This window comes from Tenrec ecaudatus, chromosome 6 (assembly GCF_050624435.1).
Source record: "Tenrec ecaudatus isolate mTenEca1 chromosome 6, mTenEca1.hap1, whole genome shotgun sequence".
Lineage (NCBI taxonomy): Eukaryota > Metazoa > Chordata > Mammalia > Afrosoricida > Tenrecidae > Tenrec > Tenrec ecaudatus.
In genome coordinates this window covers 158,083,227-158,108,047 of record NC_134535.1, presented here as the reverse complement: position 1 = coordinate 158,108,047, position 24,821 = coordinate 158,083,227, and the positions used below count along the sequence as shown (strand labels likewise).

Genomic DNA, 24,821 nt, shown 5'->3' with positions numbered 1-24,821 from the left:
TACTAACTTATGGTCAGCCCCTGGGAAAAGAAGGCACCGCAGCTAACCTCCACTGGGCGACATGTGGTGGATGTAGATTTTGCCGTCCCGGATGTTGTCGGGCGTGACTGACACCAAGTGGTCCTTCCACACTTTGATCCGGTTGGAAAATCCGACGATATTGAAGTGATCCTGGGGCCGGAGGTCATGGAGGATGGTGAAGAGAGCATCCTTGGTCTAGGCAAACACAAATCCAACAGCAGTCACGTACTGAGGTGATCAACTCCCATCCTCTCACTGCAACTCACCTGAGGGAAGGTGACCGGTCAATATTCCCATCTGACCGAGAAGCTGCGGGGGCGCCGAGACTGGGAGCATCATGCCCTGCCTGTGCGAGCCTGGGCGAAGACCCAGAAACACTGATTCCAGGGCCAAGACTTACACTCACAGCCACGAAACCTGCAGCCCCAAGACTGCTGGACCCGAGAACACTCCGTGGTAACCCTTATAATTTGCTGTTCACTTTGGGATCCCCTTCAGGTCCCTGCATGTCAATGGGCTCTGTTTCTTTGGGGTTTCCCCCCCCCCCCTTTGTTTTCTGGCAGCAAGGAATGAATTCATCTGCTAGAACATCCTTGGAGAGAGCAGTTCAGGAATTCTGCACCCACCCAGGGCTGAGGACCATGCACATACTTCTTTAAGCCCATTGTCTCGCCCTACAGAGGATGGATGGCCTTCGCCCACAGCCCTTGGAGGGGCGAAGCATGGCGATGGATGTGCACAAAGTCTCTCACTGTCTCTGAGACCCTCCTTCCCAGCACTTCCCTCGCTCTGTCTGGCCCTGGCCCTTTCCTCCTCCCGCCACAGTACACTCGGGTTTTTTAGCAGATGGTCTCGCAGGCAGGCAAACTTCTTGTCCTCTCCCACCTCTGACTCCCACCCCGAGCTACTGTGTCTGGGTATCTTGTGAACATAAACAGAATCCACACCCCACATTTTCCAGCAATCCCCAGAAGGAAGTTTTGTGGTTTTGGGGTATGTGTGGGGTAGCCATTCTCGCCCTGAGTTTTTTTTGTTTTTATATTTTTAATCTTTTTATTGGGGGCTCATACAGTTTTTATCAAAATCCCCACCCTGAGCTCCTGAAACTCTTCTCGGCTCTGCCTGCTGGGCACCGCCCAGCATCTCCTCCTCGCTGGCCAGCCTTCCCATTGCTTGTCTAGGGGTCTCCTCCTCAGCCCTCCGTTTGACATGGGAATTCCCGGCATTTTCTCAGCCTCCGTAACTCAGTGCCCCTCTCCCACGCCACACTGGCCCCACGCGAATATACCCATTCGACAACCTTCCACTGCCAATGATTCACTGATAACGTCAGGCTTACGTCCAGTGCCTGCTGTAATCGTCAGATCCAGCTCAACCTGCGAGACAGTTCTCCCCTCGGAATCAGCACTCCGCCGAATAGTTGACCCTTTCTCCTCTGGCCCAAACCTGCTTCTCCCCTGCTCTCCATCCTGGGGGGCGGCAGACTCAGCCACCCAGAAGTCTACGTCAGAAGCCTAGAGGCCGGGTCAAATCATCTTTCATCCTCCTCCTTAAGTGTTACTCAGACCCTCCATCATGGAACCCCGGCACTTCTGTCTAACAACCCTTCCCTGGCTCATGAGTCTCCTGTGGGTGTAACTGAGCGATGCACTCAGTTGCCGGCTAAAAGGCTAGTGGGCTCATGCCTCCCCAGAGACCCCTTGAAAGAAAGGCCTGGCAATCCACTTCAGAGAAACCAGTCATTTCACAAAACACCGTATAGAGCAACACTGATGCACACACCCACTCTGGCGTGAAACACCTGGTTTTAGTTCAGCACAGCCTTTTCTACCCCAGGGCCTTGGCACCTGCTCTTCTGTGTATCCGTCATGTTCTTTCCCATGCATTCCCTATTGGTGGTCTCATCTCTCCCTTTCCTTCTGAGTATGAACAGCCTCTCCTGAGAGAGTCGTTCCTTGTCTTCTGCACCGTTAGTTCGCCTGTGGTACCCCTTTCTTTCCCTTCGCAAACTTAGAAGGAGCCTATCATTATACATTTGTACATGGACATAACTCTCCAACTCAATGCTGTGCCTTTGAACACAGGAATGTTTTCTATTTCGTTTATCACGCTATACCTAAGACCCCACAGTGCCTGGAACATAAAAGATGAGCTATCAATGTCTTGCGAATAATTGGCTAGTGGACGGAGTGTTCATCTGCCTTACTAGGCATGGAATTCCACAGAGCACTCACTCCTTGTCCTTTCCCACCCTATTAAGCTATGTGACACATTTAGGCTCTGGGTAAATATCCGTTGAATCAGTACCCGAATGAGAGTGGGGGCGTGGGGGAATGGACGGATGCTGCCAGGTCACTCATGACTCCCTGTGTACAATCACAGGAAGCTTTGCCTGATCCTGCATCATCTTCACCATCATCCGTATGCCCCAGTCCACTGTTGGTGGCCGCTGTGGATTTGGAGAACCTTCTAGTAGGCAATACTCTACTATGACGCACCGCATTGCGCTGGCTAATTGTCCGGGTGCGTGGGATTCTGTTGGTGAACCGCAAAGGAACTAAGAGAGACCGACTCTCGTCTTCGAGAACCTAGGTCACAAAGCACTTAGAGAAGACCTATCGGTGGGTGTTGAGAGGTCCGCCCTCTGTGCAGAGCTTAAAAGGAACGAGGAAGGTACGAGTGTCCAGGAAGAAGAGGTCACTGACTGGTAATGTTATAGGCACTAACTCAATACAATGAACCAATGTGCAAGACTCCACGGCTGTGGGGCTTCAGACCTTCCAGAGGGATGGACATTTGGGAGAGGGTGAAGTCAAGGCTGCCTAGAGCTCTGGGGGTGGGGGGGGGTGATGCTGGCACTAAGTGGGTCAAGAGGCAAAAGTATCACCAGCTCCCTAAGGCTACACTCTTAGGCACCAATCCTAAGGCCTTGGCTGGGAAATACTCACCCTGCTTACCCATGGGGCGCCAAACCTGGCTGGGTGCCACGGGCTATAGGCATGCTCAGAGCTGACAAGGAAGCCTGACAGAAGATTGCTGTTTGTCTCGCTACCGGCATCCTTAGGGAGCTTTAAGTAGGGGTGCTAAAGAACTCCAGAGGGATGTGACCAGCTCCCGAGCTGAGTTTCATTGTTTTTCTCCTCCATCATAATGACTATTCTGCTTTAGGAATACTCGCTCGTCTACCCCCACCCCCCCTCCCCTTAGCCCCGCCACGGCAGGTTTGCGATGGCCTTGTAAGGCCACAGCTGCAGTGTACCCTCACATGCACCAAGAAAGCAGGCCAGCAGCTGGCTGCACTCCTGCCCCGTCTGCAGTTGTGTGTGTCTCGGGACCTCTTGTGGGGTCTCCCACCCCCTCATGCCAAAGGGGCCTTGGCAGAAGCTGCCTCCGTGGCCTGTAGCCATCACCCATTAACCCTGTACTTGCCTCCCCCTCTTCCTCTCCTCAGACGGGCTGATATGCCTGAGAGGTCTGCCCTCTGTGGAGAGCTTAAAGGCAAGAGGAAGGTAAGTGTGCAGAGAGTAAAGATGAGTGGGCTTCAGCAGATGTTTCTGCGCCCCGTGTTTATCGGCTGGAGAGGAATGGAGACCTAGTTCTGACTTTTCTCAGGAATACCGTCCAGAGAACAGGGCAAGCCCAAAGGATCAGAGGAAATCCAGAGAGGCTGGCAATGAGCAACACAAGCTCGTCTGAACAACGGAACTGCCTTGAAGGCAGAAAGTTACCACGAGAGTCTGTAAGGTCTCCCCGAAACTGAAGATGGAATGAGGGCCATTTAGACCAGGTAGGCATTCTTCCCGCGCAGGCAAGCAAATCAGGTGGGTTACCATCGGAGCCGCCAACACCATTCCTGAGTTCTTTGAGCCGAATGAAGAGATAATAGACACCCCAGAAGGCAATGTTCCCTGAGTTTCTCCTATTTCCAAAGCCCCACCTAGTGGCCTTACACATTGAAAGTAGTCCAGCCTGGAAGAAACAATGACACCCTCTGCCAAATTATACTTATATATATAAAACATAGAACAATGAGGCCTGTTATGGACTGCATTGTCATTAGCCTCCCCGATCCAGATGTTCCTCAATCCTAGCCTGTGCACCTGCAGTTATAAGCCCCCTGGGGAAGGTAATCTTTAGTATAGTGTAGGGAGTGTGTTAAGTCCATCAATTTAGAGATATACAAGAGGAAAAAGGAACAAGTGAGCCTACAGAAATGAGGGACGCTAGATGCCACACCACATGAAGATCACTACTGAAGCACATAGCAGGGGTCTTCTCAAGATGAGAGAGAGCCTTCCGCTAGAATAGGTGCTCAGAATTCAGTCCAGTCTACTAAACAATGAGAAAAAAAATTCCATTGTTTTTTTAATTCCATTGTTAAAGCCACCTGCTTGCGGTCTTTCTGTTACAGCACCACTTGATCACGATGACTCTGCCCTAAGATTAACTCATTAAATAAATGACAGAAGGATACTATGATCATGCCTTCTTTGACGATCTTTAAAAAAAATAGAGCCCTAAAGTAAATGCGTGTGTGTCGTATTGAATAGAGCCGCGTGGAGGCGAATCTAACTGGGCATGTGGTGTTTGGGTTTTGTGTGGGTCTGATAGTGGAGAGCAACAAGTGGCTGGCAACACAAAGTTAACACTGACTCTGTGAGCTGCTAGCAAGTCAACCTCAAAAACAAAGAAGAGAGAGTACCAGGTCACCACATCCAACCACTGGAGAGAAGTTAGTACATTTGAAGGAGAAAGGAGAGTTATGAAGAGGTAAGGAAGCCAAGCCTTGTGCCTACAAGAAGCCAAAGACAAGGCTAGAATGGGGTTCCATGGAGAAGACAACTCTTTATGAGAGCAACCAATAAGAGATCCAGTGGACTTTCCCTGTGCGTACGTGCCAGTCCTTAAAAACAGCCGGGCATGGTAAGTAACTATCCACTGACTTCGGAAGACAGGAGAAGACAGTCTTCAACCACAAAGCCATCTCATCAGAAGAGCTCTCTGAAAGGAAGTCAAGGTTAGATTTGTAAAGAAAGATTTTTTTTTTTAAGGACCTACGTTAGCTAGTCAGCAACCCATGGCTATGGTATGACCCACCTACAGGAAAGATTTAGACTAGGCAAGTGTATAGAGATCAGAATTCATCGGTGGTGACCAGGACCAGGAGGAAGGGCAATGACTGCGGACTGAGTTTGGGTTGAGAGTAGTGGGGGCGCTTGGAAACGGAGAGTGGGGATGGCGGCATGGCATGATGAGCATTGTTACTGTCCCTGAACTGTACATGGGTAAATGGTGGCGTGGCAATTGTGTTATAGATATAGACCACCATTTCAAAGGTCCAGAAATATAATTAACACATGAAATGGATATATTTCTTACCGTTGAAGTGGTGAGGAAATACCTCAGCTAGGATACAGGCGTTAGACAAGGTTCCTCCTAAATCTAGCTACTGAGAACCAGAAAGCCTAGTCAGGACTCTTTCCCTAACACTATTGGCAGAGGAGGTTGACTTCCTCTTCTTATGCCTACTCTCCTTGGGCTTAAAAAAGGACAAACGTGCTTCCTCTAAAACCCATGTCTCAGGAGGGAATGGCAGCCCTGCCTCAGGTTCCTTGTTAAGTCAATCTTTTCTTCTTGGTTCTTTTAAATTCTTTCACGAGCAAGGCAAGACGTAAACAAAAAAGAGAAATTCTCCATTTCATTTTCTCCATCTATGCAATATGGTTAGACATGACCCTCCCCTTTGTAGGGATCTGTAACAACAACAATAATAATAATAAATAACCTAGATCAGTGGCTCTCAACCTGTGGGTTGAATGACCCTTTCACAGGGGTCGCCTGATTCAGAACAGTAGCAAAGTTACAGTGATGAAGTAGCAATGAAAATAATTTTATGGTTGGGGGGTCACCACAATATGAGGAACTGTATTAAAGAGCCACAGCATTAGGAAGGTTGAGAGCCTGGTCTAGATCATCTCCCCTAATGGTCTCTGTGAATGAAGGTTTTGGGTGTGGATACAATGCTGCACAGGTTTCAGACTAAAGTGCACTTGGAAGAAAGGCCTGGTGATCTACTTCTCCAAGCCAGCCAATGAAAACCCTATTGCCAGGGTCTCTCCAATCCACAGTCACCCACGAGGATGGCACAATGCTCAGCGGCATTTCCCCCTGCTGAGCATGGGCCCAGGCTCTCCTGGATGGCAAGGAACAACCACCACAAACGAGGCGAGGAAGGAGGAGACCTGGGCTTCGGGGGACATGGAGCCAGTTCCATCTTCGCTCTCACTGTCCACCATTGCAACCCCCGGGTATGGATGCAGCCAGATGGCAGCTCTGCCTTGAGCAGTCCGGCCCCTTGCATAAACTGCACTAGTGCGACAAGATCTGCCACTCTCCCTGCCCCCACCATCTCTACCAAAACAAGCCCAGGCAGTTGCCAGCTCTTGGCACGGCCCTCAAAGGGGTAAGCATGCCACTGCTAGAATCGCCGTGTTGTCAAGGACTACGAAACACTTCACAAGCAAAGTGTTAGATATGAAGAGCCTTCAAGGGAGACCACAGAGAAGCCCATGAAAAACCCAGCTGCCTGCCCACGGCTTCCTAGAGTACCCATGGATGCAGATTTTCTCGAATATTTCCAAGCCTGCGTCAAAGCAGACTTTCAGGGAGACAACTCTGGCAACAAAAGGCTTTTGTACCGTAACCTCTGGGTTGTTGGACATAAGACAAGGAAAGCCCATGACATCACAAATGAAGCCCAAGTTCAAAGGTATTCAACATTAGCCATTTCCAGATTTCCAGCACAATGGCTGTCCTGTTCTCCTCGGCAGCCCTATCGCTTGCCTCATTCTTAAATGTTTACCAAGGATTCTTCCACACAGTCCTGGTTTTGAATCAACCCAAGAGGAACCTTCTGGGACAAATCGCTTAAAATAAACCAACAAAGGAGTCTAAGACCTTCTAAAAGTCCATCTGACTTGAACCATGGAAGGAAATCATGACCAGCCAATATGAACTATGGAATATCCCCAAGTTTCTCAGAGAAAAGTTTGGACTATAGACCATGTCCAAGAGAAAATATGGCTACAGGTCTCCCTAAGGTCAGCCTTTACTCTTTATCAAAGGTGGGCAGAGATCATGGAGACTGAGGTGTGGGTGGGTGTGTTTATGCTGTCCCAAGTCAGTCTTCCCTGATGCCACCAGACAAGAAGTTCCCAATGCCCCAGATATCATGCCTCAGGAGGCAGCGTGGCCACAGTGAAGGGACATTCAAAAATAGTCAATGATCCCATCAAAGTTTGCAAGAACAGAATCTCACTTTAACTACTTGTCCATGCCTGCAATCAGGAATATGAAAGGTCTACCATTTCCACAATGGTTCTGTCCCCTCTCTGGTTCTTAACCAGGAGTACTCCAACGCCAGGATGTCCATCCCATGTCATCTTTAGGTCACAGCCAAGGCCAAGACTAGAGTAGCCACGGCTTGCCAGGAGATGGCGCTGGAACATGGACATCAATTCAACTTTAGTGGGCTTTGGAGAGATGCTGGTCTTTCAAGAGCAGAAACACGTACTCTGTAAAAGGTAGCACAACCCTATCTTTACACGCCACAGGACTTTGATCTGAGGGAAACTTTTCTGATTTCTTACCACAACTGACTCATGTAGTAAAGAGATTTTTTAAATTCCAACTTTGAGGAGCAAGGAAAATATTGTTTTTCTGAGGGTTTTTTAATCGTTTTATTAGGGGTTCATACAATCCATACATACACCAGTGTGTAAAGCACATGTGTACATTCATTGCCCTCATCATTCTCAAAACATTTGCTTTTCACTTAAGCCCCTGGTATGAGCTTCTCATTTTTTCCTCTGCCTCCCCACTTCCCCCTCCCTCATGAACCCTTGATAATTTATAAATTATTATTTTGTCATATCTTGCTCTTTCCCACGTCTCCCTTCACCCACTTTTCTGTTGTCCATCCCCCAGGGAGGAGGTCACATGTAGATCCTTGTAATCGGTTGCAAGGAAATAAATGGAGTGTACAACACGACTTCTCTATAATTTATCTGCAACTACATGGTTTTTTTTCAGTGTCTGACAATGTTTCTCTGATATCCAGAAAGTTTTAAGATGCTGAAACCTCAGCAGCACAAGGGTTACTCCCTCATTCTGTTGGTACATCGGGACTCTGGGAGCCGTTCAGAATGATTTATTGGACACATAACAACAGCATGGTTGTTATATGTAACACCTGATCGGTTTCAGAAAGCAACCCAACACATTCAAAATTAATGTTCACCCCACTGACCGCAGTATAATCACACTTCAAGAGGCTGTGTAAACTCAAAAAGGAATTCAATATAGGGAAATCCCTAGTCTCCTCTTGTTGCTGGTCTGCCAGACAGAGCTCCTGCAACGAACGTTATTATCTCAAATTTATGTTAAAAATGTTCAGTCCTACTGGAATAAGTATAAAAAAACATTGCATCTGCCAATGTTGATGAATCTGGTTAAAGAAGCAAATCTACTTTTTTTCCCCACAGGCTACAATGTTCTTTATGGGGAAACACCCCAAACTAGTCCTCTTTCCATCCCTAAATGGACATGTGGGGCGGGGAGGCCTCATACCTTCTGACATTTTCAAACACTGGAGTGAAAGTAAAAATATGAACTTGACATTTTACCCAGAAGCGGATGTAGAAGCACAGTTACTTTGGGTTCTACATCTCAGTGTTCAGACTATTATGAAAGCATATTTCTTAGATTGAGCAAAATCACAGCGCTCTGGTATTTAAAAGCATACTATTTCGAGCTCTTACTGTTTGAATTCGAAATGTCAAATGTTATTTTAATGCAGTTACAGTCCTCTACAATGCTATAAGTCTGGTTTGAATTACCTGTTTACATGTGTGTTCAATCAATCTGTATGAAAACACAGCAGTGCTGTTTCTTCAGAGCAAGGTAAAGGCGACTTGTTAGTAAAGAGTCAGATCTGGCATCATCAGAACAAAAAAATCTTATCATAGTGAAGGAGGGGGGTAATGCAGAGTGGAGACCCAAAGCCCATTTGTAGGCCACTGGACATCCCCTTACAGAAGGGTCTCAGGGAGGAGATGAGCCAGTCAGGGTGCAACATAGCAATGATGAAACATTTAACTTTCCTCTAGTTCCTAAATGCTTCCTACCCTCACCCCCCCCCCCCCACTATCATGATCCCAATTCTACCTTGCAAGTCTGGCTAGACCAGAGGATGCACACTGGTACAGATAGGAACTGGAAACACAGGGAATCCAGGGCGATGATCCCTTCAGGACCAGTGGCGTGAGTGGCGATACTGGGAAGGTGGAGGGAGGGTGGGTTGGAAAGAGGGAGCCAATTACAAGGATCTACATGTGACCTCCTCCCTGGGGGACGGACAACAGAAAAGGAGGTGAAGGGAGATGTCGGACAGGGCAAGATATGACAAAATAATAGTTTATAAACTATCAAGGATTCATAAGGGAGAGGGGAGCAGGGAGAGAGGGGACAATGAGGATCTGGTGCCAGGGGCTTAAGTGGAGAGCAAATGTTTTGAGAATGATTAGAGAAATGAATGTACAAATGTGCTTTATATAATTGATGTGGGTATGGATTGTGATAAGAGTTGTACGAGCCCCTAATAAAACGATAAAAAAAAAAGATTCAGATCTACATGCCGGTATCACCTGAGTACTGGTTCTACTGGTTCTCATGGGGAAGACTAAATTCTGGCTGCAGTCAGACTTGACTAAAAATTGTCTGAAGAGATTTACATATTAAAACATCGTTTTTGCAATGTAAACTTAACTAAATTTCCTAATCCTTGTGTTGGATGACATTTTATTTTAATTTAAGCAAACAATCTCTCATCTTAATCCTCTGGCTAATGCTAAGATTAGTCATCTAATGTTTTGCCTTCGTTATGACAAATATATCAAACATTTAGTTAATAATGTCCATGTACAACTTTTTTTAGTTCGTTTAAAAAAACCATTTTATTGGGGCTCAGACAATGCTTCCAATAATCCATACATGCATCCCTTGTGTCCAGCACATTTACACATTTGCCATCCTCGTTCTCAAAACATTTGTTTTCTACTTGAGCTCTTGGTATCAGCTCTTCATTTCCCCCCTTCCTCTCCCCTTCCCTCCCCTCCCCATGAACCCTTGATAATTTAAAAATTAATATTATTTTGTCATAGCTTACACTGCTTAATGTGTCCCTTCACCCATTTTTCTGTTTGTACTTTTTTTTCATAAAAGTGCATATCACTGTTAATAAAATTCCCTTCTTTGTCATGTGTTATGGATTGAATAGTGAGCCCTGGTGGTGTAGTGGCTTAAGCACTTGTCTGCCAGCCCAAAGACTGCTGGTTCCATCTCAACAGTCAGTCCCGGGGAGAAAACTGTGGCCGTCTGCTTCCGGAAAGATAAAGATGTGCAGCCTAGGAACCCTATGGGGCAGTTCTACTGTGTCTTCTGTGGCCGCTATGAGGTCGGACCAGTTCAACAGCAGATTTGGGGTTCTATGGACAGCTCCCCAAACAGAACGATCCATGTCCTGATACCTGTACCTGTGAGTACGGCTTTGTTTGGGAAATAAGGTCTTGGGAGATGTTACTAGTTAGGTTGACACGAGATCACACTGCAATATGGTGGGTCTTAATTCTCTAAGGCGGTTTCTTTGTGGAAGAGCCTTCTCAGAGACAGACGCACAGAAACTAGGAGAACGTGGAACGGCACCATGTGACACTGCGGGAACACCCTGAGTGGAGAGAAATTAAGGGAAAGGCGTGGAATAGAGTCCCTTCAAAGCCTCACTAGGAATCAGCAAGAGCAACATCTTGATCTCAGGTTTTCAGCTGCCAGAACTTTGAGACAGAAAAGTTCTTCCTCTTTTTTTGGTAAATCTTTTTTCCCCCAATAGTTTTATTCACAAGTATTTTACATATCATATAATTCAACAGTTCAATCTTATCACGGAGAATTGTACAATCACCCCACATCCATGTGAGCGCATTCCCCCCGCCCCCAAGACCTTGACGATGATTCATGGGATCGCAATCCCAGCTTGTGGAATTTGTGCTCCCAGCCAAAGGGAACTCAGAATGAGGTCTTAGGTGAATCTATTGTTCACACTTAACGTGTAAATAACTCATAGTTCTCTTCATGTGCAATGGTAGGACTGACCCGGATTTAGCTGCACATTCACTCGATCCAAGAACATTGTCTAATGACATCCATCTGTAGACCCCAGGGGGCTATCAAGAAATCAATCCCTGCTATGAACAGGAAGGAAGAGGCTGCTGACCAGGGGCAGTTCACCTCAGTTTATGAATATCTCTTGCAACTAGAATCTTCTATTACTCTGACATGCCTACTAAACTAACAATTGAGTTCTTGGGCCACAATGACTGGGTCTAAATTCTGGAATCTGTATTGACCAACTGCATGTTTGCCTTCTGGTGCCCTGCCTGTTTTCAGTCTAGGGGGTTATTTTTTTCTTTTTTTGATGTGCGACTCTCTAACTGCCTGTTGACCCACACGGCTGGCCTCAAAGCCCTTCAGTGCGAGTTCCCATGATGCTTGTTTTCCGACTTAGCACCCTCTGAGGCCACTCCCTATGATTCTCGGGGACATGCCTTGACAAATATCAAGAATACCAAGTGCAGACAGCTGTGGAGAAGCCGTGAAAAAAATCGTGCTGAATGCAAAAGGGGGAAACAATTGTATAACAAAGTAAGCAGAGGCTACAATGATACATACCTGTGACTTCTATGTACAAGAACCTATTGGCCGATGCGGAGTCTCCTCTGGGGCGAGAGTGACATTCTCTCTGGTGTCTCTTTCTGACCACACATACTCGGCTAAAGTCGCTAGGAAAGAGGGGTTCTTCTTGAAGGAAGGGACTGTAAAATCACATGCACCTAACTGTTGCAGTTCAAGAGGCTCCTTTGTTTAGTAACTGTCTGCCTTATATGCACGAAGAAACCGCTTTGGTTCTGGGGACCCAGAGGGGCCAGCGTGGAGAAGCTCGAAGGCAGGAGGCTAACTGAAATCTGACATCTGCTCCTATATTGACTGGCTTAGTTGCTTGTGGACACAAAGGGAATCAGATACAAGGGCTTTGTGCTAGGAAAAGCCATCCATTGGGCTGAGATTTCAGGTGAACTTCATGTCTCAGGAGTCTGTGTAAATCCAATGCACAAGGAGTGGATTGGTAATTCCAAAAACCCTGAGTAATCTGACCTAGGAAGTTGACCCTCAACTCCTGTTTTCTCACATTAATTCCCTTCAAACCCAGTCCATTCCCAAAATTCCCCCAGTTTTCTTCTGATCTGAGTACTCAGTCCCTCTGGCTCACTGTTGCCGGAGCACTAGCAACAGCAAACCAGAAACGGGTCCATTTCTTGCCTTTTAAAATGTTGTCTTGTTCACTTGGCCTGGCTGCACTCTACTAAAAACATACCATTAGACATGTTTTTCCCCCAGAGAAATCTGTTTTTTATTTCTCTACTTTTTTCCTAGCTCCGGAACTTTATGTTCTTTCCTGTAAGACACGTCTCAAACTTTAGCACTCACCAAATTAGCCCTATCCCCAGAGGTTCCAACTCTGTATGCCTGGGTGAGCCCAGAACTTCAAACTGGTTTGGCCTCCTACTAATAACTTGGGGATCTTGTTAGAATCTTGGTTCTGAGTCCATATATCTGGGGTAGATATATGGCTCTATATTCTCAGCAGGGTCTGGTATAGAAGGCATTATTTCAAAGGCCTGATCCTGAACAATGTGTGTTTCTAAGTTCCCAGGCGATACTGATGCTGCTGTTTTGAAGCCACTCAGAAAACAACTTCTCTGGGAGGACAATCTCTTGGTGTCATGCCCAGAGCCAGAGGTAGACTCCGTGACCTCCTTTCCAATACTGTGCTTTGTTTTACAGAGAAACCAGAGCAAACTAATTTCAGCCAGAGTTCACGAGGAAGGAAGGAAGGAAAGAAGGATCCGATCAGCACTTCCACTTTGTTATTTCATTGAATTCACTTTAATTTACAGCACTTCTCTTGTTTTATATAGCAAAGGTTTCCTTTCACACAAAACATCTGCGGACCCCTACTCTAGATTGGAGTACAAAAGTATAAAACCAGAAAGTGGGGAGATAAGGCTTTTCTGTTATTTACTAATAGAAACCCTTGGTGCTGTAGTGTTTATACACTGGGTTGCTAACGGAAAGGTCAGCTGTTCAACACCACCTGCTGCTCTGTAGGAGAAAGACAGGGTTTTCAGCTCTCATAAAGAGCCACAATCTCAGAAACCCACGGGGGCAGTTCCACCCTGTTCTAGAGGATCTCTAGGAGCTAGAATCAACATAATGACAATAAGTTTGATTGGGTTGGGGTTTGGGTATGTACGAGGGCCCGTGCTTTCAGATGCTTACAACCAGGTATGTGACCTGAACAGGTAATGCAGGAGTACAAATAATCCTATGCTATCATGTTTTCTTTGTATGGAGTCACAGTCCCAACTTTCAGAGATCCTTCCAATTATTTAGACATGATGTCATTCAGATATAGCTTAACTACCTCAACAAATTATTTTAATTAATGCCCCAATTCATTTTAAGAACATTTATAGAGCATGGCTAAAGAGCATCTGTTTTGAAACTAAAAGGGAAAAAAAATCGCTGATGACATAGAGAAAGAAATATTTTGAGTCAGAGTTAAAAAAAAAAAGTACAGTGTTCCCTACTGTCTGCCGTTAACGTCCCCAAGTCCTGGATTTTGCAATGTATTGTTGAAGCACACATCTGCGGTGTTTTGACAAGAGCAATTAAAGACATCAGGATAAATATCTTCACTGAAATGACCTCTAGTCACGTGACACAATTAGTCATTGCCCTAGACTTACGGCTAGCAAGTTATGGTCCCGGGGCCAGAGTCAGTCTGTTTTTATAAAGCTTTATCAGGCCACAAACGCCCCCATTGTGACTGTACCTCTCTGGCTTCTATTGCTCTATAGCAGTGGGTCTGAATTGAGTACGCAGGACCTGCAAAGCCGAAGCTATTTACCATCTGTCTGTCCCATTGCAGAAAATGTCTTTAGAGCCTGTAGCTTTAGATCAATGCTTCCTAAATTCGGCACCACCAACCCCCTCCTGGGGGGGGGGGTGTCTCTGGATGAATGGGGAGGCTGGGGGCGCTGCATCAACAGATATGTACCCTTGACCCTGGGCTACAGTCACACTGTCCCACGGCCATCGCTACAGTACCAAAGTCTTTCAATGGCGGGGTGTCACACTTTGTTGTTTTGTGGGTTTTGTTTTTCAGACAAAGGGGGTGGTAGGCCAGAGTTTGGGGACCAATGGCTTCGAGTGTCACAGGAGGAAATGAGAAGGGCCTTTTGCTTTCTAATGGTACAGCAAGACCTGCGGCTCAAGCAGGCTGTGGAAGGATCCATGAAACTCTGTGTTTCCCATGTCATCTGTGGGAGAGTTCGAGAATGCCTGTTTCTTTGTTGTGATTTGTTGGCGACTCAGGTCTGGTTTGTGGTCCCTCTGCTGACCAGGGATGCTAGGGAGGGAAGTGAGAGCCTTGAAATGATGTGGATCAGGAGCTGCGCTTTGGGAGAATGGTAGGCTGGGACCGCAGAGCCCGTCAGTGGGGCTCAGGCGTGCCCAGGTCTGCACCATGTTTACAACTGGTGGCTTTCTCAAATCTGTTATGGTGTCCACTGGGCATCTTGAGGACCTGTCAACCTGGGGAGCTGAGGGCACTCACCTGATAGTCCTGGATTAGCTGACACCCTACGGGGAGCTATAGTGACTTCCGTGGCTAGGTTGTGGAAGTAAATCACCAGGTCTTAAAGAGGAAAGATCTGCTGAAACCTGTCCATCTTAGGTGACTCTATTGATATTTGTGTAATGGCACAGCTTCCAGCAACACACGCCACCACAACAGGACACAGGGACAGACAGGAGGTGGCTTACATTCTTACATTCAAGTGCCCTCCAAACCCTTCTGGCGTGACCTTGCTTGTATCCTCCTCTTTTCTGAATGTCGTCATTTGTTCATACATGGACCTCTCTCCTCCTAAGCAGCTCCCAACCCCTCCGTGCCACTGACAAGCTCTGTGGCCCCAGCCTACCATTCTCCCAAAGTGTCTCTCCTGATCCGCATCATTTCCAATGCACTCACTTCCCTCCTTAGCATCTTCCCAGAATGCAGCCTTTCAAAATGTGGCAGGAGCACCCCTCCTGGAAGAGGATGGCTAGGCTGTTCTATAACACCAGGCACTGGGGAACCTCACGATCCTTTTTCTCCCTCCCACAGCCCTGCTCTTCCAAGCCTGCCCCATCCCAGCCATAAAAGGGAAGGAGGACTGTGTTCCCTAGCAGCATGCTGGTGTTCTTCAGGTTAACTACTGAAAAGCCCCGAGTGAATTATTATAGACTGGGGCAGAACAGCGCCACTGATGCGTCGCATCAGCATGCTGCCGGCTGGCATCGCAGGGCAGGTAACATCTGTGTGCCCTTGGCCGAGGCGGCAGCGTGCCATGTCACTTCACCACTGGCAACAGGCACAGGCAGGTTCTAAAAGCTCGAGAGGTGGTCCACTGTGAGCGTAAAGCCTGGAGGTGGTAGAGTAACAGAGATCTGATTTGCATGGTACTTCTCCAGCTTATAACTTAAGACATTTTAGCACCCTTCTGCCTGTTACCTGCTCACTTACAGAGCGGGGGAGGAAGGTCCATGTCCTTGGTTGGCTGAAAGCCTCCATGAGGAAGTTTGAAAGAGTAACAGAGAGATGTTTATAAAATCCCTAGCATGCCTGGTCTGTATGCATCACTCGACTGTAGCTAGTGTGTCTTGGCAAGATTCAGACTACATTTAACAGCGATGGCGCTGGTTTGCCTTTCAACACAGATCCATATAGAAGCCCTGGTGGCACCATGGCAACCACTGCTGCCTGATTGCTGTGTTTTATTCTTTGGGTTGGTCTTCTCAGCTCCCGCGCTCACTGAGAAGTTTACTGGTTCAAAGTGGGAAGCAGAAATCGTGCCTGAGCCCCCTCTCAAGGCACTCCTATGGGAGAGACAGCAGAGTCAAGTATTATCCCAGCAAGCTGTGAGGTCCAGTCACTGTCCCTAGGCTGAGTGAGTCCCGCTGGCAGGCCCACATTCCCCCTGTGATGAGGGCCAGCGCCAGCAAACACCAGATGCACACAGCCCCAGATGCACACAGCCCCACATGTCCCCGGTCCCAGGCGCCTCCCGGCTCCCTTGCTGGCTGTGTATTTCACTGCTGAATGATTTTTATGATGCCTCATCAATCAATTGTTCGAGCAATTATTAAACCACAGTCACGAAAAAGTACTTATGCATACATTCACATTTTGGGCAACAAAATAAACGAACTTGTAATAACCTGTCAGAACAGGAGCAAGTTTGAGGCCCCAAGAAGGAGACCCATTTGAAAGCCGCCCCTTTGAGAGCATGACGCCAGCTAGAACTGAGGCAAGAACCAACATCAGATTCATGGCAATGCTTGGGTGGAAGAATGGCAGCCGCTCTGATGTTTTAGGAAAAGCTTCCGGGTACCATGCTCCCCCGACATCTGCAGGCTATAAATGCACAGATCATTTTTAAGAAGGGGTAAGATGGCGTTGAAGGTGAAGCTCGAAGCAGCAGACTCCCATATCCATTTGCAAAGAAACTCTCCTGTCCGTGCCCCCACCTGCAAAGAACCACAGACCCAATAGCCAATGCCACAGAGATCCCCCTTGGTTCTGTTTACACAATGCTGCCTGGAAAAATCAAAGTTGAACAAAGTTTCCTCTTGATGGGTGCCCAAACTGCCACACCCAGAGCAGCTGCAGACGAGAGCAGAGCTTGCCGTGGAAATGTTAAACAAGCAGAATTAACACATTTTGAACACATTTCTTCAAAGAACCCTCACAGGAGATGAAAGGTGGCTTCACCCGGTCACTCCTGAAGACAAAGCACAATCAACATAGTGGCGTCCAAGAGGTGGCTGTGGGCCAGTCACAGCGAACGCAGACCTCAAGCACAAAGGTCACGGGCAACAGAGGATGCCCAAGGCTTGTTGACTTTCTGGAGGGCCAAAAAGCAGTAACATCTGCTCATTAAAAAGTGTTTTGAGAAAATCAGCCAAAGCGTTAGCAGAAAACGCCTGGGAAAGCTCCGCCAGAAAGTCCTTCTCCACCATGACAACACACCTGTTCGTCTGGCTCATCACACGAGGGCAACTGAGCTCAATTGTCCGTAGGGAGTCCCTGGCATCTGTCTTACAGTCCTGCTCTGGCTCCTTCTGACTCCTTTTTGTGTTCGGTCTTAAAACTCCCTAGAGGAAACCCATTTCCCTTCCATTACTAATGTGAAAAGACTGCAGTGAGTTCCCTAACTTCCCAAGATCCTCTGGGCCTTAGGAATGGGGTAAAGTGCTGGCACCCTTGTTTGCAAAATCGTTTTGAAATTGATGGTGCTTACGTTGAGAAATAAAGGTTGTATTTTTTTCACTGATATCTTTTCATTCTATTTTTTCCTACAAACTTTTTGAAGTCACCTCAGATGTCCTTTTAAGGGCCCTTGGCAGTGCAATTGGTTAAGCTTCGGGCTGCTAACTAAAAGGTCGGCAGGTCAAGCCTGCCAGCCATTCCCTGGGGAAAAGGTGAGGCAGTCTGAGTCTGCAGATTGACAGGATTACCTATGGAACTGTTCTCCTTGGTGGTACAGGGGGCTGTGATTCAGAATTGACTTGACAGTAGTGGCTTTGTTTAGGGTTTTGTTTTATTTTGTTTTGTTTTGTGTGCACGTGCCCTATGATGGGATAACATATTTTCATCTGAGTTGAGAGAGGCCAAAAAATGCAGAAAACAGGGAAGGGTTATTATTATTATTGCAATACATATCAGGGACTTTAAATAAAGTTCATAGAATAATGGAATTAAAACATAATGGAATTTTTCCACAAACGTTTGAAGCCTCCTAGTATACCCGTAGCAAATCATTTTCCATTTCAACATTTATTACCTGGACAATTCAGTGGCATAATTTGTTTATCATATTCTTCAACCATCATCAGTATCCATTTCCCAATGATCCCTTCATCCTAACAGAAGGTCGATGTCCCCTAAGCAGCGAGTCTCCCTTTGCCCAACTCACTCCCATCTGCTCGTGAGGGATTCTTAATGAACTTGTGACAAACATCCAAGAGGCCAAGACTGTTGACAAAACGTAAGAGCCCCGTGCTTCAGGGTAATTGTCCTCTTCACCAGTGGACATCACAGTTTATGCAAGACTCTCTGCTATCGCCTTAGAGAAGCTGAGAGCTGAGAAAATTGTGAGTAGTTCTCAAATCCATTCGAGACCGCAACAGGCTTTAGAAATTGCTTAGAAGCTTCTGGCATGTTTGGCTGGTCGAGGGTGGTTCTCCTGGAAAGAGGTCACAGTGTCGCTTAGAAGCCAGCAGAGTGCATGCCAGACTCCCAGCAACTAGCAAGGAGTGGGATTTGAATATCCAGAAATGAAGAAGGCAAAATACAAACAGCAAGGCATCTGTCACTACAGTGTTTTTGCTCAGCACAAGGAAATCCCTGACTTCTCCAATGCAAGCTTCCCAACTAGGTCTGTTTTTTTCCCCAAATTATTTTACTGGGGGTTTGTGCAACTCTTATCACAATCCATACATACACCCATTGTGTCAAGCACATTTGCACAATTGTTGCCCTCATCATTCTCAAAACATTTGCTTTCTACTTGAGCCCTTGGTACCGGCTCATTTTCCCCCTCATTCCCCATTCCCCCCTCCCTCATGAACCCTTGATAATTTATAAATTATTATTTTGTCATATCTTACACTATCTGATATCTTCCCTCACCCACTTTTTTGTTGTTCATCCCCTAGGGATGGGGTTATATGTAGATTCCTGTGATCGGTTCCTCCCTTCAACCCCACCTTCCCGGTATCACCACTTTCATTATTGGTCCTGAGGGGTTTATCTGTCCTGGATTCCCTGTGTTTCCAGTTCTTATCTGTACCAGTGCACATCCTCTGGTCTAGCTGGAGTTGTAAGGTAGAATTGGGATCATGATAGTGGGGGGAGGAAGCATTTAGGAACTAGAGGAAAGTTGTATGTTTCATCGTGGCTATACTGCACCCTGATTGGCTGTCTCTTCCTTGTGGCCTTTCTGTAAGGGGATGTCTATCTGCCTAGAGACAGGCTTTGGGTCCCTACTCCGCACTATCCCTCATTCACAATGATAGGAGTTTTTGTTCTTTGATGCCTGATACCTGATCCCATTGACACCTCGTGATCACACAGGCCAGTGTGCTTCTTCCATGTGGGCTTTGTTGCTTCCGAGCTAGATGGCCGCTTGTTTGTCTTCAAGCCTTTAAGACCTATAGATGCTGTATCTTTAAATAGCCGGGCATCATTAGCTTTCTTCACCATATTTGCTTATGCACCAGTTTTGTCTTCAGAGATTGTGTCTGGAAGGTGTGCATCATGGAATGCCAGTTTAATAGAACAATGTGCTCTTGCATTGAGGGAGTACTTCAGTGGAGGCCCAATGTCCATCTGCTACCTTAATGCGAAACCTATAAATATATGCACATAGATCTATTTGCCCATCATCATATATAAATATATTTACCTAAGTACATGCCTGTATTTAGACCTCTATAAATACCATCTGTCACCTAGTTCTTTCCTCTATTTCCGTTGACTTTCCTCATGTCCCACTGTCATGCTCAGCCTTCATCTGGGTGTCAGTAGTTCCTCTCGCTCAACTAGGTCTGGAAATGTAAAGCTGTGCTAACCTTGTAGCCATGTAAGGAGCCCTGGTGGCGATGTTAGAGAAACGTTAGACTGCTCATCACCACAAGAGCAGCAGTTCAAACCCACGAACCACTCCAAGGAGGAGAGATGAGACTATCTGCTTCTACAAAGCCTTGGCGACCCTACATAAGGTCCCACAGAGATGGGGCTAACTCGGTGGCAGTGGGTTTGGTTCTCTTGGTTGCCTGTCCCTTGGCACTCCCACGAGCTGCACCCAACCTTACCACACTGCTCCCTGTACAGAGGTACCGCAGCATGGCGGTTAGATTGGCTCATGGGATTCAGAATTTGTCCTGGCTTTGAAACCTGACCCTGGCATTGACTCGCTGAGTTTTCAATCTTTAAAAAGCTTCAGGTGCTCCATCAAACAAGGAAGAATAGTAAGCCAAGTGCTACAAGCATTGAATAGTCTTTGTTAAATAATTCACTTTATACCTTTAGCCTGGTGCCTGTTAAGAAGGTTCAGCATCTTAAGGATGCCCAAAATACTGTATTTTAAGAAGTGCCACTATGAGTCGGAATGGACGGGATGGGAGAGAGTTCAGTTCTGAGTTTGAGTGCCCAAATTATTTTCTCATTAAAGGCAAGTTGAGGAGACCCTGGTTTACTTGACTGGTTTTCCTTCTACCATCCGGGGCATGATTTGTCTTCCTGGAGATTAGAAGGTGGGAGGATTCTGGGTAGGTATCTCATGAGAAGACCCTGGTGAAACAGCATGAGGTTTCAGGTTAAAATCCTTGAGTGACTCAGATACATGATGACATAGGTTCTTCAAGCTCCTGTAGTCTTTGTTTAATCAATGACCTCTGAGTGAAGAGGCAACCGAGTTGACTGTGCACTCTGTCATGTGGGTGCTTCCTAATATTTGGGGGCAGATAATTTAAAGATATAGATTCTTGAATTCTCAAAATTCATATAATAGAAATTAATTTTAATTTACATTAATTTACACTAATTATGTAAATCACTAATGTACACTATTTAGAGGTTAAAGGTCTATAGATAAACAGCCTTTCCCTCACTTTGCATTTATGTCATTATCATTCCTATGAAAGACGAAACTCCTATCCTTCTGATGCACAAAGTTGACCAATGTATTGTTTACTTTTATTATGTTTTTATTTACAACAACAGAACAAATTTTTATGCATAGCTAAAACCACTGATCGCTTCCTTTGCAATTACTTCCATTGTAAACCAAAACATTGTCTGGAGGAATATGTCATTCTCTAATCTCAAACAATGTCTGCAAACAAACATTCAAACGTAATATCCATAACGCACTCAAAACCGCCAGTCACACAAAAAGACAACAAGAAAAAAAAACCCGGGAGCTTTAGGGATTAAAATGATCAAACAGATTTTAAATCAACATGTTTACTGTGCTCAGGAAGATTCTTTATATTATTTAAAACCCTAACTAAAAACTCCAAGAAGGGACGTAGCACATTTGAAAAAGAACCAAGGGCAGGTTTGAAAAAAGGAAAACCCCAATTGAAATCCAGGAGTTTTACAACACCTTCCACGTAGCTGAAGAGAAAATGTGTGACGTGGCAGGTTTGTAATTCTGCAGGTGCGAGAGAAGCGGCAAAGAGGAGCCCTAACCTCGGCCTCGCAGGAGGAAAAACGAACAGGAAGCATTTCAAAGATAATGCCTGAGGATGCGTTCCTGGACTCTAGACACTCAAGGAAGAACCTTAGGAATAATGACTTTTTAAGAATCTACAGTGAGAACCATGATAGGAAAACCATAGGCAACTACAGACAAAGAGGAAAATCTTCAATGGAGTCCACAACAAAAGACAGATTACTTTACGAGGAGCATAATTAAAATACCACTATTTTTTCAACAACACCGATGGACGCCATGTTCCGAAAGAATACAACAGGCAATGAAGGCTCTCACGTCCATAGAAATATCTTTCAGAAAGGAAGTGCAATAGGTTCTTTTCAGACAAACAGAGGCGGCATTCTTCATCAGTCAATCCACGTTTTAAAAGATACTGCATATTCTTCAGAAAACTAGAGATGGGAGGTCAGAGACGCTGAAAATGGAAGCCTTCGCAGGCTGAGTTCTGCTTGTGAGTGTGATTCTGGACAACCATAGTGGTTGTGTTTCCAGGGTCCGGGTGCATTCGGTCAGAATTATATTTGGCTTTCTCTGAAAGCGCAGCTAACCACTATCCTCACACAGCACATGTCAAAGTTTTTTCTTGTTGCTGTTTTGTGGGGAGAGGAAACCAAGATCCTATGAAGGAAAGATCAACATGTTTTACTACATGCTATTTAAAGGAAAGATGGCCAAAGAAGTCATTTACAAATAATCAGTTGTGGAAAAATATTTGCAATTCTTTACCAAGTAGAATTAGATTCAAATGTGGGTCCAGAGAGTAAGAACTGCCTGGGAAATCGCAGAGCTCCCTCACTAAGCACATATGTTCTGTCAACATTGAGACTGCTGAGGAGCCTTTGGGGTGGGTCTGCTGTCTTGCTTGCATTACATCACCCTTTAATTTCCAGCTGTTTCTACAGCATGCCCCTCTTCCCTCTGAAAACTACCATGTCAGAATGACCATTCATGCCAGTGGTTTAAGTTAATTGGGTATGAAGTGTTCTATGAAAATAAAGCTAAATAGTGACCTGGACGGCACCTGGTTCATTCACAAAGACCATTGTCCCAGGCACAAGCGGGAAAGGAAGAGCCAGGACCTCGTTAGTGGACAGTAAATAGGCGTCACTCACCTGGCGGAGTTTGGTTCCTACCATGGATGCGCTGCTGTCAAGCACAAATACCACATTCTTGGGTAAAGGTGGAAGGTCTTTAGGTGCGAAGTAGTGCGCAAAATAGCCATTCAGAACCTGGCGGAAGAAAAGAAATCTCTAAGAATGGTAGTACCCAGAGAGGGAGAAGAAAGAATGAAAATAAATCATCTACGGACTCTCTGAAAGTCATGGCCACCTCAGAACAAAGCCGTATCCAGACCAAAATGATCTGAAACCCTGTTCCCACCAAGAGAAAACAGTTCATCTGCATACGGGTTGAATCATCCCTTAAAAGTTGATTAGCTGTATCAACTAATTCTATTTTAATTATTCATCCCTTCTGACTTTTATCCCTTGGGAATCCTGCTTCCAACCTTATCTGTTTTTAACCAAGAATTTTCCTAGTGGGGACAAGGTTGTCTACATTCCAAACACACATTATTACACATTAATATTCCTCCCCTGTCTCCGAAGCAATAAAACCTAAAGGGAAATGAGCCATGGAGCAGGCGCTTCTAATTAACCCTCAAAAGCAACGAAAATGCAAAGTTCACCTGAAACACTGCAGGGAGAGTTGTATGATAGAGTTGGGGCTCTCTGGCTTAGTGAAGCGGGAAATGGGTCCTCTTGGCCGTGAGGAAGGGAAAGCTACTAGTCTCTTTGGGGATATAGTTTGAGTTAAAGCAAACTTTTTCTAAGAGCCAGAAAGTTCTCTTTCCTTCAGGTAAGTTTCCTCTTCCTCACTGCCTTCAAGTCAATCCTGACTCATAGCGACCCTATACGGCAGGGGAGAACTGTCCCTCTGGGTTTCAGAGGCTGGCACTGCTTATGGGAGTAGAAAGCCTCCTCTTTCTCCTTGGGAGAGGTTGGTGGGTTCTAACTGCTGACCCTGTGGTTAGATGCCCAATGTGTAACCCAATAGGCCACCAGGCCCTGGTCAGGTAATTACTAGAATCTTAAACTTTTCATCAAACTGAAAGTGTCAAGCAACCAGTTTGAACGAGGAACAGTGACCCCGTTACCTGGATGTCTCCAATGCTGCGTTCCCTGTGGACATCGTATCTAACGATGAAATCTCCCAAAATGCCATTCTGGGCTATCTTGGCTTGCTGTACCACGCTAGGCTTAAAAACGATCTTAGCAAAAGTTTCCGTTTGGTTGATAGTAGTAGAAGGAGGCGGCCCCGGATCACCTGCAAATAAAACATAGTAGGTCTAGTTGATGCCTAAATACATAACTTTTTTTTTCTGAAAGTACCGTTTGGGGAGGTTTTTGGTTTGTGGAGTCGGAGGGTTCAACTTCACTTTATTTCAGGCTCATTTCCCATTTGAATTTCTAAGACTGAGCGCAACCAAGGAGGCAGAGTCTCGTACATTTTACCTCGCTACCTCCTTTCTAATCTTTTTTTTTTCCTCCTTTCTAATCTTATGAAAAATTTTAAACTCAATCTTTTTTTTTTTATGTTTTACGTAGTTCTTCACTTCTTGCTACACATTTCAACACAAATGCCGGACAACGTATTTCATGCATTAAACACTTTGTTTGAAAAGTGTAAACTTTCTAAAACATAACCATAGCCCAAAGATGAACACCCAATACCTTAATATCGTCGAACCTTCTATTCGTATTTAACTTCCCTGGTTCTCTAAAATAACTCATAATAACTGACGTGGTGGAATCGGGGTCAACACAAGATCTGCACATCACATGAAGTCTCTAGAATCTACTTTAACCTTGAACGGCACCCCCTCCTCCATTTCTTTTCTTTATTTTTTCCTTTGAATTTAATTTTATTTTTTAAATGTTTTATTAGGGGCTCATACAACTCTTATCACAATCCATACATACATCAATTGTGTAAAGCACATCTGTACATTCATTGTCCTCATCATTCTCAAAGCATTTGCTCTCCACTTAAGCCCTTGGCATCGGGTCCTCTTTTTTTCCCTCCCTCCCTGCTGCTCCCTCCCTCATGAGCCCTTGATAAAGTGAGTCTCCAAAAGGTGGCGGGAAACAAATTGAATTAAAAGCTGATTTCTGAAAGCCACTTCATCTGTGGTGCCAAAGCCTGGTTTTTGTCTTGTGTAGAATTTCTCACACTCTGCACGTTGGGGCTGTTTCCTCGTGGTCTCCATGAAGTTCTTCCTCTGTTTCCGTGGGTTCCAAC

The 24,821-nt window shown here is 45.7% G+C and overlaps 1 protein-coding gene across 1 annotated transcript in view; it reads right to left on the bottom strand.

The window, feature by feature from the left end:
* ITIH5 (inter-alpha-trypsin inhibitor heavy chain 5) overlaps positions 1–24,821 on the bottom strand; it is a 100,438-nt gene that overhangs the window by 25,772 nt on the left and 49,845 nt on the right. The window contains exons 6-8 of the mRNA XM_075552408.1: positions 23,677–23,846; positions 22,634–22,750; positions 48–216 (exon numbers count right to left, since the gene is read on the bottom strand). Coding sequence (XP_075408523.1) covers positions 48–216; positions 22,634–22,750; positions 23,677–23,846 — 456 coding nt within the window. The remainder of the gene's footprint in view (positions 1–47; positions 217–22,633; positions 22,751–23,676; positions 23,847–24,821) is intronic.